Source organism: Parasteatoda tepidariorum, chromosome 10 (genome assembly GCF_043381705.1).
Source record: "Parasteatoda tepidariorum isolate YZ-2023 chromosome 10, CAS_Ptep_4.0, whole genome shotgun sequence".
Taxonomy (NCBI): domain Eukaryota; kingdom Metazoa; phylum Arthropoda; class Arachnida; order Araneae; family Theridiidae; genus Parasteatoda; species Parasteatoda tepidariorum.
In genome coordinates this window covers 39847880-39865683 of record NC_092213.1, presented here as the reverse complement: position 1 = coordinate 39865683, position 17804 = coordinate 39847880, and the positions used below count along the sequence as shown (strand labels likewise).

Genomic DNA, 17804 nt, shown 5'->3' with positions numbered 1-17804 from the left:
GGGCATAAAGAGAAATTTCTCGTAAAGGAAAAATAGTTGCAGTTTGAGCAAAAGACCACCCAAAAAACAAGAACTGAATTATGACAGCTATTTGCATGGAATCATTCTTAGAAACTCGGCAATATTTCTTGAAGTTGAATGAAAAAAAATAATGAATAGAAGCTAAATAAATATATGCATTCATGTTCTCTCCATTACCTTTGACTCCTTCACAGTGTTTATTGTTATAACAATAAACATTGTGAAATCTTCTTTAAGAGAAAGTGAATGAAAATGTGTGCCTAACAGAGGAATAGAGCTCCTTTTGAAATCAAGCAATGTATGACTATTGTAAATGAGTAAAAGGAAAGCGGGAATCAATCATCAAACTTGACAATAATTTATTTAAATGGACACTGAATCCATACCTCTTGTTGGGTCCTAAGAAATGAATCATTAGTAAGTGCTTAGATTTTCTGCATCCCGAAAAGAAATTGTTCCACCCACGCGAACACCTGTGAAACAAATTTCGAGGGAGTGTTGGGGGGCGTTTCACGGAAATTCTTATCTTGTCAAATACTTATGCTTTTGTGCAAGCAGTGAAGCTTATTAAGTTAAATGGTCGTTGAAATTAATGGTAGGTTCAGTCAAGAATTAACTAAAAATATCGGTTTGAAAACAATTTATAGCACACGGAGCAAAACTAATTTCAGATTTGAAATCAGTAAATTCAAATTTGATAGAAACAATTCAGGGCTAAAGAGAATAGAAGGGCTAGTTCATTCTGCTCTTAGAGCTGAAGCTATGATTTCCCTCCTCATGAAGTCATGCTACACACATATCTCGAAGATCGCAAGCAAAGATATCAAAACTATGCATCATTCTCTCTGTTAAAATTATTTAAACTTTTTCTTGATATTAGCTTTCAAACTTTGTGCAATTAACATATTACAGCGATGCCAACTTTCTCCGCTTTGTAAAATAGTATTTTCTAGTGGTAGCGAAATTTAAGTTACTTTTAGCTTAGTACTTTTCATTTTAAGTAATTATTTCACCACTAAGTAACAAAAATTATAAGTATCATATAAAATGCAACGTTTAAGCATCAATCTACTGGTTACTCTATTAAAAAGTAGGAGTAATTATCCTTCTTTACCGAATTTTACGACATAATATGCTACGACTTTATGAAAACTATTCCAGAAAGCAGGGCATCCCTGCATATTATTTCCTTTCAAAAACATAGTTTTAAAAAATTTTATTGGCCAAAGTATTAATTTAAATACCATTTTAAACTAATAAAAACATTTTACTAGTTTTCGTAAATGATCGTAAAAAAACTTCATTTTAAAATTTTCAGTTTTAGCTTTTATTATTAAAAAAAATTTAATGCATACATTGACACTTTTTCAGCTACATCTGGTTCGATGGCATTAATTTGTAAAGTTGGGGTAAATTTAGAATCTTGATTTTGAAATATGCTGCTAATGGCAATTTGTTTATACTTCATCATTAGGAAACAACAAGCTTGAACGCTAATTATTCTAACAAAATAATAATTTAGGATCATAAATTATTAGAAATTTTACAATTGTTTATGGATATTTATATTTAAAAGAATATAATTATATTACAATTTAAAAAAAAATATTTAGAATATCTACAAACTACGTTTATGAAACTGGGAAAATTTTAATTTTTTTCATTTGCTGTAGTAGCTGGGCGGTTTCAGTTTAGAAGGCGAATTCTTATAAAAGTTCTGAAATGTAAATTAAGCGTATTGCTGTTTCATTCACTGCTGTATATCGTCTTTCTAATTCACTTATAAACTCTTTGATGACACTTTTTGATTTTCTGTCCCATGCACACTTTGAAAGTGTGCATGGGACTTCCATCCATGCTGCTGACGGAACAATTAGACCTCCCTTAGATAAGGGAGCACTTGGTAGAGTTAGAGCAATTTTTAAATAATTCTAATCGGCAATCCAAGCAAACGATTTCTCATATCATCTTCATAGTTTCGTTTTAAGAAATGCTTGCTGCATATTCGTTCATATTTAATATTAACTGGGTCATTTCGTTTGCAATGTTGAAGCCATTCTTTACATAGTTGTTCATTTACATTAGGGAACACGTGGAAAATTATATTTTTTCCTCTTGTGTTTCTATCAGAATTTTTGTAAGTTGCAATCGCACAAGCTGGCATTTCACCAATAATTTTAAATTTTTGTAATTCACTCCTCAAAACTGAGGAAAGTCATTATAAGAAATAAAAGAATGTCTTGGGATATGTCACAAAAGGGAAAGCTCCAACATTAGTTAGAGCTAGTTAGACCGAACGGTTCGTTCTTGAAGTAAAAGCTCAAGCTTTGCGTCACAGACGAAAATCGGAGGCTTGGCGCGGCGAGAGTTTCTTCAAAGGAGCGAACTAGCCCTTCTATTCTCGAAACAATTACTCGTCTGAATGTAAGAAAAGAAGCGTTCCCCAGTTTCATTTATTTTCCGTTTGCATTAAATACAAGAAATTGATATTTAGCTTTTAATGGAATAAATTCTTTAAAAAAATTTTGCTAGATTTGTACACTAGTTATAGAATTTCTACTACACTGCACTAATTCATCATCACAAAAAAGTAAAGTATAAAAAAACTTTTTTGCTTAAAACAACTTGAAACTGTAAAGTATCTTAATGTATGGCGCAGATAAATGCACTGTGTCTTTCTTTAGACTTCTTTTCAAAAACTTCTCTTTCCGGGAAAAAAAATATAGAACTTATTATTGTTTTTCTAATCATGTGGGGTACGCATAATTCAGAAATTATGGTCGCAATAGTTTAATCAGGAGGTCAAAATTTAGACTTCGTTGTAATAAATTCACTTTCGCACATTTCCTCATATAGGCGGAACTAATGAACCAAATTAGGAAATTATTTTTCATGTCCAAAACTTGTATATGCAATGATAATTCCATGAAAAAAATTGTGTATTTATTTCTTCATTTCTTTTGATATTTAAATTTATGGTGAAACAAATTTTGAATTATAAGATACAGAAATATTTACACTTATTCAGCATACGAAATTTTGAGAGACTGAATCCGAAAGTTGAAAATGAAATTAGAAGAATAGTTTTCAAGAAATGAAGTTTTAAAAATACGATTTCCTTGAGATGGTGGAATACGCGAAATTAGAAATTAATATTAAGAGGCCCAACTATTCGACTACACTCCTGACAGAACTATAGGGACTATATTTACCAGATTGCTGCTATCCCCCCCACCAATATTTTAAGATTTAAGTATTCGAATCAATCGAAAGAACTGCACATTTGCTTAGAAAAAGTACGTTTGTGTGCCTGATATTCAGAACCTGAAACTTCATACTCTGTAAAAAATTCAAAATATCACTATAATATATGTGTGAAAATGTAAAGGCACCTAAGGTGCTTCATCCATTATATCTATTTTACCGTAAAATTCATTTCTGTGATAAAATTTTATACCGTAATCTGTACAATAATATATATTTAAATACATATATTTAAATAGATTTATTGTAAATCTTGCTGTAAAAATTTCGGTAAATCAGAATTATTTGTTCCGTAAAATTTTACGATGAAAAGTCCTAGCACCCCGAGTACCTGCAATTTTTACCTTAATTTGATCTGGAAATTTTTACAGTGTCTGCACGAAACAATTGGCGAATTTAAGGTCATTTCTTTGAACTATTAAAAATGCCAATTAGCAACTTCTTTATTTATTATTATTGAATAATATCATTTATTCAATAATAATAATTATAATTATTATTAATTAATATCATTTATTTATTTATTCGCAATGTACGGAAAGTTAGGTGTTGAAACTATCCGATCAAAGCGATTTGCAAAATCAGGTTTGCCCTAATCTTTCTTTGAAGTTGTTTTCCACGCGCAATTGCTACTTACGCGGAAAAGATACTTATACAGAAATAATCTCGATTTCAATCTCAGTACGTCGTCTTGGTATGTAATGTATTAGATCAAAATTAGTTCTGATGTTCCATTCATTAATGCATTCTATAGATATTATCTTAATATCATGATCTTGGAGCCAGATTATAATAGTATTATTTATCATGAGTTTTTCAAATGTAAACTGTGAAAAAATTTTCTTGAAAAAACTGTACCCTCAGCAGGTGTGCCTGAAACTTTCCTGCTTTGTTAAATATTTTTCCGCAGTTTTATTTCGTTAAAAAAAAAAAGAAAAAAAAATTCATTACATAAATTAAATTTCTTATCTTTCAAGTGATCTGTTTTTACGTTTTGCAGTTCCCTATGTCTTTGCAGAAATTTGATCTGGAATTTTTAAAGGTCATTTCCTTTCATGCACTTGTTTAAATATTTCCACACTTTTAAGAAACAAAATTTTATCGAATTTAGTTTAAAAAGGACAGTTATGATGAAAACATCTGTAAAGGATATGAATACTTGCCTTAGCAATACATGCCCTAAAATTAAATGTGCTAATAATTAAGCTACAGGAAGTTCAATATAAATTCACTGAGAAAAAAGTAAAGTCAAAACTACATAATGTGGTAAAATTAACTATGTTTATGACTTAACGGAGGCACCAAAATGCATGATAATTTTTAATGAAACAGTTTGGTATTGACTTTTGGTAAAATTAACAGTAAAATATGGTTCTATTACAATGTTGCTTGGTAGTATATGCGATAAAAGTTGCTAGTTTTATCATGATACTTAGAACGGGGCCTACATTTAAACTACTTTTTAGATTATTATTTCCATTGAATGTGTGGTAATAGGAACTGTAATTTCGAAAACTGGAATTGTCGATACACTGCGATACGATACTATACCATACGAACGGAAACATTATCACTTGAATGGTTTTAATACCATATGCTTATATTTTACAAAATTATTATTATTATACAAAAATTACTATTATATACAAAAATTATTATTAATACAAAAGTTATTATTAATATTATTATTATTAATACAAAAGTTATTATTAATATTATTATTATTAATATTATTATTATTAATACAAAATTTATTATTAATATTATTATTATTAATGCAAAAGTTATTATTAATCTTATTATTATTAACAAAAATACGGTAATTTCACTTGAATTTTTTCCTCCAGGTTAAAATGCGGATATACCTGCACTAAATTATGACTCACTAAATAAATAGTAATTCACTATGCATGACAAAATTTTCGGAGCCAAAAATTTAAGGGGCATTCCTTATATCTTATTAAGAAAATGTGCCAAATGTCATAGATGAAGTGAAACCGCGAGGAGAAACTTTTCTTGACTAATTCTATTTCACTTTTGTTGGAAATTAAAAATTCAAAGTATAGAAAAACCGAGTCCAAGTAAACTTCGAATGCTGACTTCTTTACATATCAAAATACAAACAAAGTACTACAGTATTACTTTACTCTGATTTTATAGGATACTCTTAAATTTTCCAAATTTTAATCTGGATCAATTAGGTGTGTCTTATTAGTTATAATTCCTAAGTATAATTAGGCTGTACGGTCAACCGCGATTCTTTTTCTTGAATATGGATGTTACACTGTGAAATATAACTATAAATTTTGCAGACAAACGATTATATCTTGCAAAAAAAACTATGTAAGGAAAGAATACTAAACTATTTAATGAATTATTCTTATATTAGGCAAGTTATGAGAGATTTACCTCCCATGGCCTATCCTTATTAATAAACCATGCGAAATTAATTTAATTTTAAAAGTCAAAGATTAAATATATTTGTATTCCGAGCTCTGGAAATATAATTAAATAAAAGTTTTATCTTAAATATCATCCAGTTATCTTCTTCAATTGTCATTTTCATTATCCTGCTATCATCACAACCCTTAATTAGTCATTTATACAACTTCTAACCACACCTGATTTTCGTCGTCATTACACTGGGAATCTGATTTTATTTCCTCATTTTCCAAAAAGCTGAATTCTCGGAGTTTTTATCGGGTTAATTAAGATAAATATTTGTTTACGTACACTTTAATCGACCGGCTAAAAAAGTTTAAGAAGCTGTGCAGAAAGATTGAACTTTCCTTCCTTTATTAAAATTTCTTTGTTATTGAATTTTAAAAGCAATCTTAAAAATACATTTAAAAAAATTGAAACTGTGGTCACTAAGATTAAAGTCTTCTTAAAAACTATTATTTATTAGACATTTTATTGTTAATAGTTAATTAATGCCATGTGTTTGAAAATATAGTTTAAATTTCTCTTTAGCTCTTATCCGTAGGACAGAAATTTTTCTAAAGACAATCTTACAAATAATAAATTAATGAAAGAAAATCATTTCAAAGAGTTTAGAATTAAGTTTTTCATGATTACATTTTAATCTAACAAACAAAAAATATCATTTTTGAAAATTTAGAAATGAAAAGAAGCTTTCATTCAATATATATTTAAGAAACTTAAGTAAGGATTTTATCAATTTCCGTCGGCTGATATTTCAATATTTTTATTTCGAAATAATTTATCCATTTTAATATCATGAGAAGTTTAATAATCATTGTTGTTACAAGTATTAATTTTATTTGTTTTAATAATGATTTGAAGAAGTAAAATTTAAAATCTAAAAATTTTGATCATTCAGCTTTTGAAATGCAATTCAAGTTACATATTTATTAATAAATATTTAAACAATAGAGAAGGAATAGCTCTTTTGTAAATTTTCTGAATTGATATGGAGAGCTTATTTAATACATGTAAGAATCTCTTAGATATTATTCTAACTCGTAACATTTAAACGTTTTGTTTACTAAGGGATTCGGAAGGGCATATACCAATAATGCTAAAGATGACCTTTTTTCCATTTTCCTTATCTCAGCATCTGAACAAGATATTGATTTTTTTTTACACAGTATTTTTTTCATATACATGTTTACACTGTGATAGCCGTTAAAACATATCTTAGGCAGAATGTTTTTTTAAAAAGTGTGTTTTCTTAGGAATAAAATAATGTTTTCTTAGAAATAAAAATCATTCATTAAAAAGGTCAGTTTCAGCATCATTAATACAGTTTCTTCCCACTCACCTCAATTTCGTTGTTTTTAAATTTATGCTAAAATAAGCTCAAACATTATTCATGTGATAAATTCTTTTTAGTTTATAAATCTTGAATGATGACAAATATCTAATAATTCACAGTATTAGAATTTTTTAAAAGTGCAATTAAGCAATTATTTTATTTAAATATCTAGATTTAAAATTATATGAATGTTTATATAAATTGGTTAACGTATGCTTGACTCATTGCTTTTAGTGCTTGTATTTCAAGGGTTTTAATTTAATTTTATTCGATTGATGGAAAAACACAAATGATATTAATACGATTATTTATAATTGAAGAATTAAACTGCCACCACTGAGTTAAAGCACTATAAATTTGCACACTTTATAAGGACGAAAATAAAATTTTTTGAAATTCTCTTCTATACATATTATTTTCAACTGTGATTGGCTAGAACAATAAATTTCCTCTCATATATTCACTCAGTTATGGAAATCCTTAAAATTGCTCTTAGCCATTTGCATTTTTTTAATTCGTCTGCAGCATCTTCTGGAATATTTACTATGCATTAAGCTTCTTATAAAATTGTTACTTTAAATTCTCCGCTATATTTTTAGGGTTGACCGGAATACATTATAATTATTTTGAAAGTTTTCCTTTCTACGCTTGTAAGTTTTCTTCCTATGCACTATAAGGCAACGACATTTAATTTGAAGCCTAACATACGCACATAAATTTTATAAAACTTAGTTTAAATGAGTTTTAATTTCCTTTCTTTAACAGTATTCGGATGTTGTCTCCAATCCAATTTTAAATTAATCACATATAATTGACTATTTTCCTCAGAAAATGTAGAGTTGATTGAATTGGAAAAATTAATTCTTTTTCCTTTGCTATATTGGACATTTTAAACATTTTAGAGTTGTTTTTTTTTCTTTTAAATTTTCAGTCGCTTGTGATTATTAATTTTAAAGACTTCTTTCAGACAAAATATCTGAATTGAAATTATCTGAAAATCATTCTGGTTAAATTGTACAATGAAAATAATCTTTTTAATGAAAATAAATATTTCCTAAAAAAATGTCAAAAATATATTTTAATATTGATTAGAGAACAGCCACTAAATATGCAAATTAGAAAATATATGTGTCTTTAAAAGTAAACGAAATTGTAATACTGAATAAACGTCACTTTCTTCACCCAAAGCTGTTTCTAAACATTGAAACTTCATCAGGTGAGTTATGCATAAACTAATATTTCCATCTATGTAAATTGAAAAATTTAAATATTAGGCATTAGGACATTTTTTTAAATACACAGTTAACGTTAAGACTGTGAACAAATTTTGAATGTTTATTTCATAATTGAAATTGTGGTTTTTAAACTTCTCTTTCTTGTAGTTTTTCAAAATTTCACGATTTTACTCTAAAAATCCACTATGGTAAAGGCAAAACGTTTGCGTATTAACAATGCTTTCACACCTCCTGAAATATGTGTGCAAACTTGTTTTAGGTTTTCGATTTCCTCTACTATTTTGGCAACATTTTAAGAAGATATATATCTCTAAACTCTTTTTAAATAATGGTATAATTTACAATTAGTTTATCAAAATAAAAAATAAATATTCTTTTACAAATTAGCGTTGACATTTTTTTTTTATTTGATTAAAACAATAGTATGAATTTCATCTACAATCATATAAAAGTAATACAGAATAAAAATTACTCATAGCTTAATGTCAAAAATTAAATGTAAATATTAAAAAAATAACTGTACAATTTGAAAAAAAAATATTTTTGATAATACACAAATCATAGGTGAGCTATTCGTTAAAATAATTTTTAAACACTTTCAATGAGACTCTCAAACTCTACATTGTCTTATATTACATCTTCCTCAAAGATGGCAATAGAATCAGTACAATCAATTAATATGAATTCACCATCAATTATGATATCAGGATCACTGGACTGTGGTTCATCAGGTGACAGCACGTCAGAGACACCACATACTGGAACACTGTTATTCAGAACGACACTATCCAATATTTCTTTTTTAAGTGCCAGTTGTTCAATCGACTGCAGGGCTCGAACTTTTCTTCTGCGGTGAATAGACTTTTTAACTCGTCCTCTGAGTACACTGCAAACTTTATCTGCTGACCTACAGGTATCCAATTCTGAAGTATCATTAATTCGGGTGGAAGGCATATGTACGCTCGTTGCCAAAGAGTCAGGCATAGGATTTCTGTGCGTGTCATCATCAGAATGAGAGTTAGGCACTTGATTGGTGTGAACTTGATTTTCCCAATTTCGAAAGCATACAGGACAAGTATTATTGCGTTTTAACCAATTGGATACACACACGTTGTGAAAAATATGCCCACATGGCAAGAGATGTGGCCAGTCATATTCCATGTTTAAACACAGAGCGCAGTCCTCAAGAACACCAAAGTCTTTATTTCGTACAGATTTATTCGATGTGTGTTCTTCACTTGGATGGCATGCACGAGCTCTCTGCTTGAGTTTGATTCTTCTTTTATTTGCAACACTGGCACTTCTTGCAGGTGAATTTGTCCCAGCCTTCAGCGTGTTTGAGTCCTGGGTGTTATTGATCCTATGAGGTGTTTCAAAAATAATTCTACGATACGAATTTCGAATTTCAAAAATTCTTGAGCGACTGCAAGTTGTCATGATGTAAGGTATTATTCAAAACCTGAAAATAAAGAAAGGGTACAATTAAAAATGGGCGCATAAAATTTTATTTAAAAAATTATTTTCTTCTCTGCTATGAGCAAATTCATAATTGCAAATAACGTCGAAATGTTGATTAATTACTAACACATTACTAATTAGTCTAATGATTTATGAAATTAGTTATCACTTAAAGTTTCAAATTTATTTATAATATTTATTATATTTAAAATTTTCCTCTATTATTTATTTACTAATTTCAATTAGTTTTAACCTACGCCATTTTTAACTCAAATTATTTTTAACTAACGCTTAATCTTCAATTCTAACCTAGATGTACTAAAAAGTGATTGGCTGGAATAATAACACTAACTTTTGCGAGCTCCATCGGTCTGTAACTCTTGCACAGACTGTTCGGCTTTGAAATAAATCTTGGTGAAAATATATAATCAAATTCCACCTAGATGTATTTCTAATACATTATGGAACAGACCAAATATTTAATTTTAAGATAGACCAATAGCAAAATTAATTCTAAAGCTCCTCGGCAGAAATTACCAATTTTTTTTGTTGTTTCTAAAGATTCAAAGACACGAACAAATATTACCATATTCTTGTAGTTTTAAACACACTTATTCTCTCAGTGTATAATTTTCGGAAATTCTGCAACGAGGTATTTTAAATCTAAATAGAATAGTTTTATAACAAAATGGCAGATTATCACTATAGTAAGCTCCATTGTCCTTAAAAATTCTCATTCTTCTCCGATTTTACATATTGATTGATTAAATTATAAAATGACATTTTTTAAGGCTTTTCTTAAGAAGTCTTTTCCTTTGAATACTATCTTTAGTAGTTTAGGTAAAAACCAAACATATTTCTAATGTTCTTTAACAATGTATGTAATAATTATAATTTGATTTGATATATTATTTTATTATTAATGAAATTAAGTATTTTGCAGCACTAAAAAATATCCATTCATTGATTTACACTAGTCAAACTTTTTATTTGAACGTTATTAATAATACCTCCTTAATTTTGATTTTTTTAATTGCAATTCGATTATCATAATAGATTGCAATTTGATTTTTATAATGAAGAACTCTTAAAACAGCTTTCTACATGTTTATTTCATATAGTCTCATAATTTAAATGGTGGAAACTTATTCAAAGCAATGTAATAAAAATTTGTGTTTATATCAAAAAAATTGAATTTTCTTATTTCTAAAGAAGAAGATAACATGATTAATTTAGCAAAAAGCAGTGTTATTTGATGATGATTTTAAAAAAAATCTAAATCTTGACTGTTTTTAAACTTTAAATTTACGTAAAACATTTAGAAAACAACGCTATACTAACATTGGAATTTCAGTGTGATGACAAAATAAATTTAAAAATCACTCCATATTTTATAGAAAAAAAGTTTAATATCAACTAATGTTTTTAAAAAAGTGTCACATTGCCTAAAAATTAGTTCTTTTTTATTATTAAGAAATAATCCCTATCATCAGTAATGAAGCACACAGACGAGAAATAACAATAAATGTGCACTGTAACGTTAAGTTTAAATTACAGTAGCTAATTTCACTGTAACTTTAACTTTTTATCGATTTACCTGGATACGACTAAATTATGAAATTTATAAATTACATATTAGTTTTTAATTTCGAATCATTTTCTAAAAGAGGGTATTCCTACAAGAAATGATGTCTTAAAAAATCCCTCAACTAGCATTGTTTCAAAATGTAAGAAGTAAATCAAAATCAGAAAATAAAAAAATTCACTTCAAGCAAGATATACCGAATCAGAACAAAATATCGGAATTTACTAACATTCTGTAACAATGATGGAAAAAAAATTATGTTAATGTCAAATCATTAAAATTTTAAGGTTGAAACTAAAGTATCTACTTTAAAGTTTGTTGACCGACTTTATAAATTTAAACAATTTTAAATTGCCGAAGATATTAAAAGTAATTTTAAACAAATTTAAAAAAGTAATTTGATTAATATATTTAAACCTAACAAAAAGTACAATATTATACAAATGGTGAGAATTAAATAAATAGTAATATCTGAATACCACTTTAATTTTCTTTCTTTTTGCATATTCTAAAGAGAGAGGTAGTTTTTAACAATGCATAACCTTCGATTCTAACCTAGATATTTTAAAAATTGATTAACATTAACTTTACAGGGGGTTCCATCGGTCTATAACTCTTGCACAGAGTATTCAGTTTCGAAATAAATCTTGGTGCAAATAAATAATAAAATTTCACCTAGATCTGGCTCAAATTTTAATGGAACAGACAAAATATTTTATTTTAATATGGACCAATATCAAAATTATTACTAAAGCCCCTCGGCAAAAATTACCAATATTTCTTGACAAAAACACGGACAAATATTACCATATTCTTGTAGTTTTGACCACACTTATCCTCTCAGTGTACAATTTCCGCAATATTCACAAATTTAAATAGAATAGTTTTGTAATAAAATGTCTGATTATCACTATAGTAAGCTTAATTGGCATTAAAAAATTTTTCGATTGCGATTTTATATATTGATTGTTTAAATTAAAAAATGAAATTTTTTAAAGCATTTCCTAGGAAGACAGACCCCCTCTTTGGTTTAAAAATAAATTTAAGTACAAATAAGAGATAAATTCACATTTAGCAGTAAAGATGTGTTTCTACCTAAAGAATCGAATCTTTATTTATAGATTTTTGGAATGCTTAATAGGTAAGCATAATCACCCCGCCTTCCATCCTTTTCTTTGATTTTTATGAGTTAAATGAAGCAAAAGTACCTGATTAAAAGTAATATACCATATATTGTCTGTAATTAATTAAATTAAAATCTTCGATATAACAGATACTGCATTAAGTATATACATTTTAGTTAAATCATATATAACCAGTTAAAAGTAAAGTTATTTCACTTGCTAAGTATGAAAAAGGAACGCCTGATGAACACTATATATATATCTTTCAAAAGTTTATTTGATCATATCACATCACTAAAAGGCAAACTATGCGGTAATTTTTTACTAATCTTTATCAGTTTTGACTTACGCTTGTAACATGCTATTCTCAAATTATGTAAAAATTTATAATAAAACTATCTATAAAAATATTCACTTTAAGTACTATCTTTTCTAATTTACGTAAAATCCAAACATTTTTTGATGTTCCTTAACAATGCATACTACCATTATAATTTGATTTGACATATTTTTTTATTATTAATGAAATTAACTATTTTACAGCACTAAAAAAATATCCATTCATTGACATTCTCTAGTCAAATTTTCTTATTTGAGCGTAATTAATAATATCTATAATACCTTTACTGCAAATTGTACTTTAAATAGTTTTAATTACATTAAAATGGCTTATACAGGGGAGAAAAAAAATCACTGATAGTTCTGAAATTCGTATGTTAACAGATGGAAAAAGAAATAGATTAATAAAATAGCCATATAATTTAAATGGGGGAAACCTTATTCAAAGGAATGTAATATATATTTGTATTTATATAAAAAATGATTTTTTATATTTCTGAAGAAAAAATAACATGATTAATTTAGCAAAAAGCAGTGCTATTTGATGATGATTTAAAACAAAAAACTTTAAATATTGAATTTTTAAACTTTAAATTTACGTAAAATATTTAGAACACAATGCTACTAACATCGGATCTAACAAGTCCTTCCATATTTTACAAAAAAAAATTTAATATCAACTAATATTTCCAAAAAACTTTCACATTGCTTAAAAATTCGTTTTTTTTTTTTAAGAAATAAACCTTATCGTCAATAATGAAGCACACACACGAAAAATTACTATCCTATATATTCCTAAAAGAAGGAATACCTACAAGCAATGCTGTCTTAAAAAATTCCTTATCTATCATTGTTTTAAAATGTAAGAATTAAATTAAAACTAGTAAATAAGAAAAAATGCCTTCAAACAAAATACACCGAATCTGAACAAAATATCTGAATTTACTAACATACGGTAACAGTGATGGAAAAAAATTATGTTAATGTCAAATCATTAAAATTTCAAAGTTGAAACTAAAGTATCTACTTTAAAGTTTGTTGACCGACTTTATAAATTTAAACAGTTTTAAATTGCCAAAGATATTGAAAGTAATTTTAAACCAATTGAGAATGATTAATATATTTAAACCTAACAAAAAGTACTATATTATACAAATGGTGAGAATTAAATAAATAGTAATATCTGAATACCACTTTAATTTTCTTTCTTTTTGCATATTCTAAAGAGAGAGGTAGTTTTTAACAATGCATAACCTTCGATTCTAACCTAGATATTTTAATCACTAAAATCGTAAAAATCAGACATATTTTTAATGTTCCTTAGCAAAGTATATAATAATTATAATTTGATTTGACGTATTTTTTTTGTTATTAATAAGTTCAACAATTTAACAGCACTAAAAAATATATAGCCCTTTAAAAAATTAAATTATTAAAAAAATAATTAACGAAACCAAGTTTTAAAATCTCCTAACATTTTAAATAAAAGTGGCAAATACTGAAAACGCTAAAAATTACTTTTTATGAAATTATAAATCACAGGTGAAATATAACCTAGATATGTATTATCTATTTTATGAATAAAATCTATTTTTATAAAAATAAAGCGAAATGCATATAAAAATAAACCACAGTAATTAGAATTTATTCAACAAAAAAGGGTAAATAAATTTATTAAAACTTAGCTTAAGTTAAATACTCTGCTACCAAAATGAATTCAAAAGTAACGTAATTTATTAAAAGCAAAAATTTACCCCTCAAACCATACAACAAATAGTAATTTGAATAACTTCAATGGCATTAAAATGATATATACTGGAAAAAAACGTTTTTAATTTTTAAAGTGATAAACTCACTGATAGTAAAGAAATTCTCATGTTAACCAGATTAAAAAAGGATATTAAATAGTTCAACATTCATAAATGTGCTTACCTTTTAAACAAAGAGGTAGAAGACGTCAAGTATCTTCGTATTCTTCCGCAGTTCACAATTTACACACACACAGAAGTACGGCTCGCAATTTTCTACAACAAATTTTTCTTCACCACGAAATGATTCTTAGACGAAGTTCTAAGACTAAATGGTCAATACTTTTTTTTCAGTTGTATAACAAATATTCAAGAATATCAATTAATCATACAGTAGCTCTTATCTATTAGAATGTTTAACCAATCAGGTTCACACCTGCGTCCAAGAGTATAAAAGTAGGCTGCACCCTTCCCCCCTAAATGCAATCTTAACCCCTTCTTAATAATAGGCCTTATGATTGCAACGTATAAATAAGTTATCAATGAACAATGACAAAAGTGTTCTACAAGAATTGGAGATGAAATCATGCTAAAGCTTATCTCATAAAGTATCATCCTATGTTTTAATGATTAACATTACACTGTATTCTAGAATGTCAATTTTAATTATTTTTCGTTTCAGCCAGCATAATATTGAAACTACTTGGACCAACTATATAGAGAATTCATTTCTTGTAGTTAAAATGTTTCTATTACAAAGATAAATAATTAATGATTTCCTGTTATGCTCAGTTAGATTTAATAAAGGGGATACAATATTTTTAGGCTTTTTTACTGAGCATTTTGTTAAAAACTTAAAACATCAAGCTCTTAGTTTCGAGTATATCATTTTACAACAGAACAGAATTTCGGGTATTATTCAGTTTTTATTTGACTATTACTTTTAACTTGCAGTTCAGGAAAAAGAATTTTTGATTATTAAAATTTTATTATAAAATAAGATGTATAAAAAAGGTGATAATCATGATGTTATAATTAGCGATAATATTTTAATTGAAATATTAACGCAAATCTGCCATGCAAAGCTATATAGATGGCTTAAAAAATTAATTGGAAGATATTGCCAAGTCAGTTAATAATTATCATTGAGTTTATCAGGAGAAATAAATAATAAATTTTCAAAGCATATTAAGTTTTCCCCTCTTACGAGTAAGTGCTCTATAATAAAATAAAAGTAATTTAATATTATAGCTTCAAAAATAAAGATTGAAACTTCAGACTTTTCAGAAAATAAAGATTATTACTTAACATATTTAATGCAGTTTAATTATTAGAAAAGAATAATTATGCAATTCAGAACTTTGCAAAAAACTTCAGTTTTTAGTTATTAATACTTTTCTCTAGAAAACATTTTAGCTTCGATTTCCTTGTGTATTATAATTTGAGCAACACATTTTATTCACTTAGCATGTTTAATGTAGTTTAATAGTTATGCAATTTAGCGCAAATCCTAAGGTCACCGGGATTAATGTTAGAAGTTTTTTTCTTGTGACTTCAACATAGATTATCTAAAATAGTGTTGATGTTTTATAATCTACTACAAAGAGTATAAAGATACCGAACATAGAAAGCTGTCGAATACGTAGCCAAAATTTTTAAACATTTTAAAATATCTCAGTAAATTAAATGTCATCCTAACATCTTAGTTGCGAAATTAAATTTTTAATTATCTGACCACGTGTGATTCACAGAACTATTCAACTAATTATTTCATTCCATCTTTCACTCTTTCTTTATGATACCATGTAGATTTTTTTCCGGATAATATGCTAAACTATTTTGTTTAATTTAATTGGAAATTAGAGATTTTCTTTCAATTAACACTAGTTGTAGGTAATTGCTAAGTTTTTTTTAAGTATCAGAACTATAGCCAGTTAGATAAGAAGATTTTAAAAACACTTTCTATGTTAGGATTGCTCAATGCAAAATGTCTGACTGATCGTAGTAAATAAGTCCCCCCTTTTCTCTAAGATTGAACAAATAAATAATTTATTTATTTACGTTATTGTTTCTTATTTGTTTTGATTGTGAAAAGTAAATACATATTAGTGCAACTCAAAAAAATCTCAATTGTTTGCGTTGTTTCTTTTTTTAAATGAACAAATTCGAACCGCAATTTTATTTTGACGTTTAAAGTTAAATATTAAACAGTTAATTTTAAGAAAGGAGCTCTTTTAAAAGAAGATGTAGAAAAAAATTATCGTTAACTTTCGTAAAATTATCGTCACTTTCGTTAAAATTCTTTTTCCACTTCAGTGCTTTTCATCTTTAGATGTCGTAGCTTAATTAATAGTTAGCACTAACTAATTAGCATATCTGGGGTCACTCTCAGGAGCCATTAAGATTGACACTTAGTTCGCGAAAATCCGATCATTAGAACGAAAGTTATTCAGGGTGATATCTTTTTTCTTTTTCGCCGACTGTACACCACAGTTTAAAATTAGGTAGAAAACTTTATATTGTGAATTCCGCAATGGCCCAATCTGACATATATTCCATTTGTTTAAATGTTTTTAAGCTAAGGCGAATTTTGGAAGTGAAATGAAAAGTAATGATCTCCTGACCAAGCTATTTGGACCAAATTGCAAACATTTGTGTAATTGAAATTGTAAATTAAAATTTCATGATGTGTCATTACAGCGGTCAATATATAAGGCAGGGGTGGCCAGCCTGCTGTTCGCGAGCCACATGCGGCTCTTTGAAGGATTATTTGTGGCTCTCGATAAATGTACCCGAGTTCCCTTTTCATTTTTGTGCTATTCTATTTTAAAAAATTCTTATCGTTCCGTATGTTCCGAATTTTGGAAATTTGTACCAGAATCGAAGTATCCTGAATTAAAAAAGGTTGCTTGTAGAATTATTTATGTATTCGGAACAACGTACTTATGTGAATCATTGTATTCCACTTTAAAATTCGTGAAACACCGATAAGTCTTAACTAACCAGCATCTCAAAGAATTACTGAGAAGTGCCGTCTCACCCATTATTCACCAAAGAGAATTATCAAGAGAAGTAAAATAAATGTGTTTAATTTTTAATATTTAAATTGAATACACATATTTTGTACTTTTATTTATATGTTTTCAATAAATATAATTTCTGTAAAGAAAAATTTAATACCTTTTTTACATACCTTTTAAATACGTATTTAATTGCGGCTCGCGAAAAATTTCAAATTTTGAAAAATGGCTC

At 27.3% G+C, this 17804-nt stretch overlaps 1 protein-coding gene across 1 annotated transcript; it reads right to left on the bottom strand.

The window, feature by feature from the left end:
• Nucleotides 1-8721: 8721 nt before the first annotated feature.
• Nucleotides 8722-14914, bottom strand: LOC107449247 (uncharacterized). The gene is made up of 2 exons (XM_043039595.2): nucleotides 14737-14914; nucleotides 8722-9757 (listed from the first exon to the last, which is right to left on the bottom strand). The coding sequence occupies exon 2, from the start codon at nucleotides 9733-9735 to the stop codon at nucleotides 8926-8928; it is 810 nt and encodes a 269-aa protein (XP_042895529.1). The 5' UTR covers nucleotides 9736-9757; nucleotides 14737-14914; the 3' UTR covers nucleotides 8722-8925.
• Nucleotides 14915-17804: the final 2890 nt, after the last annotated feature.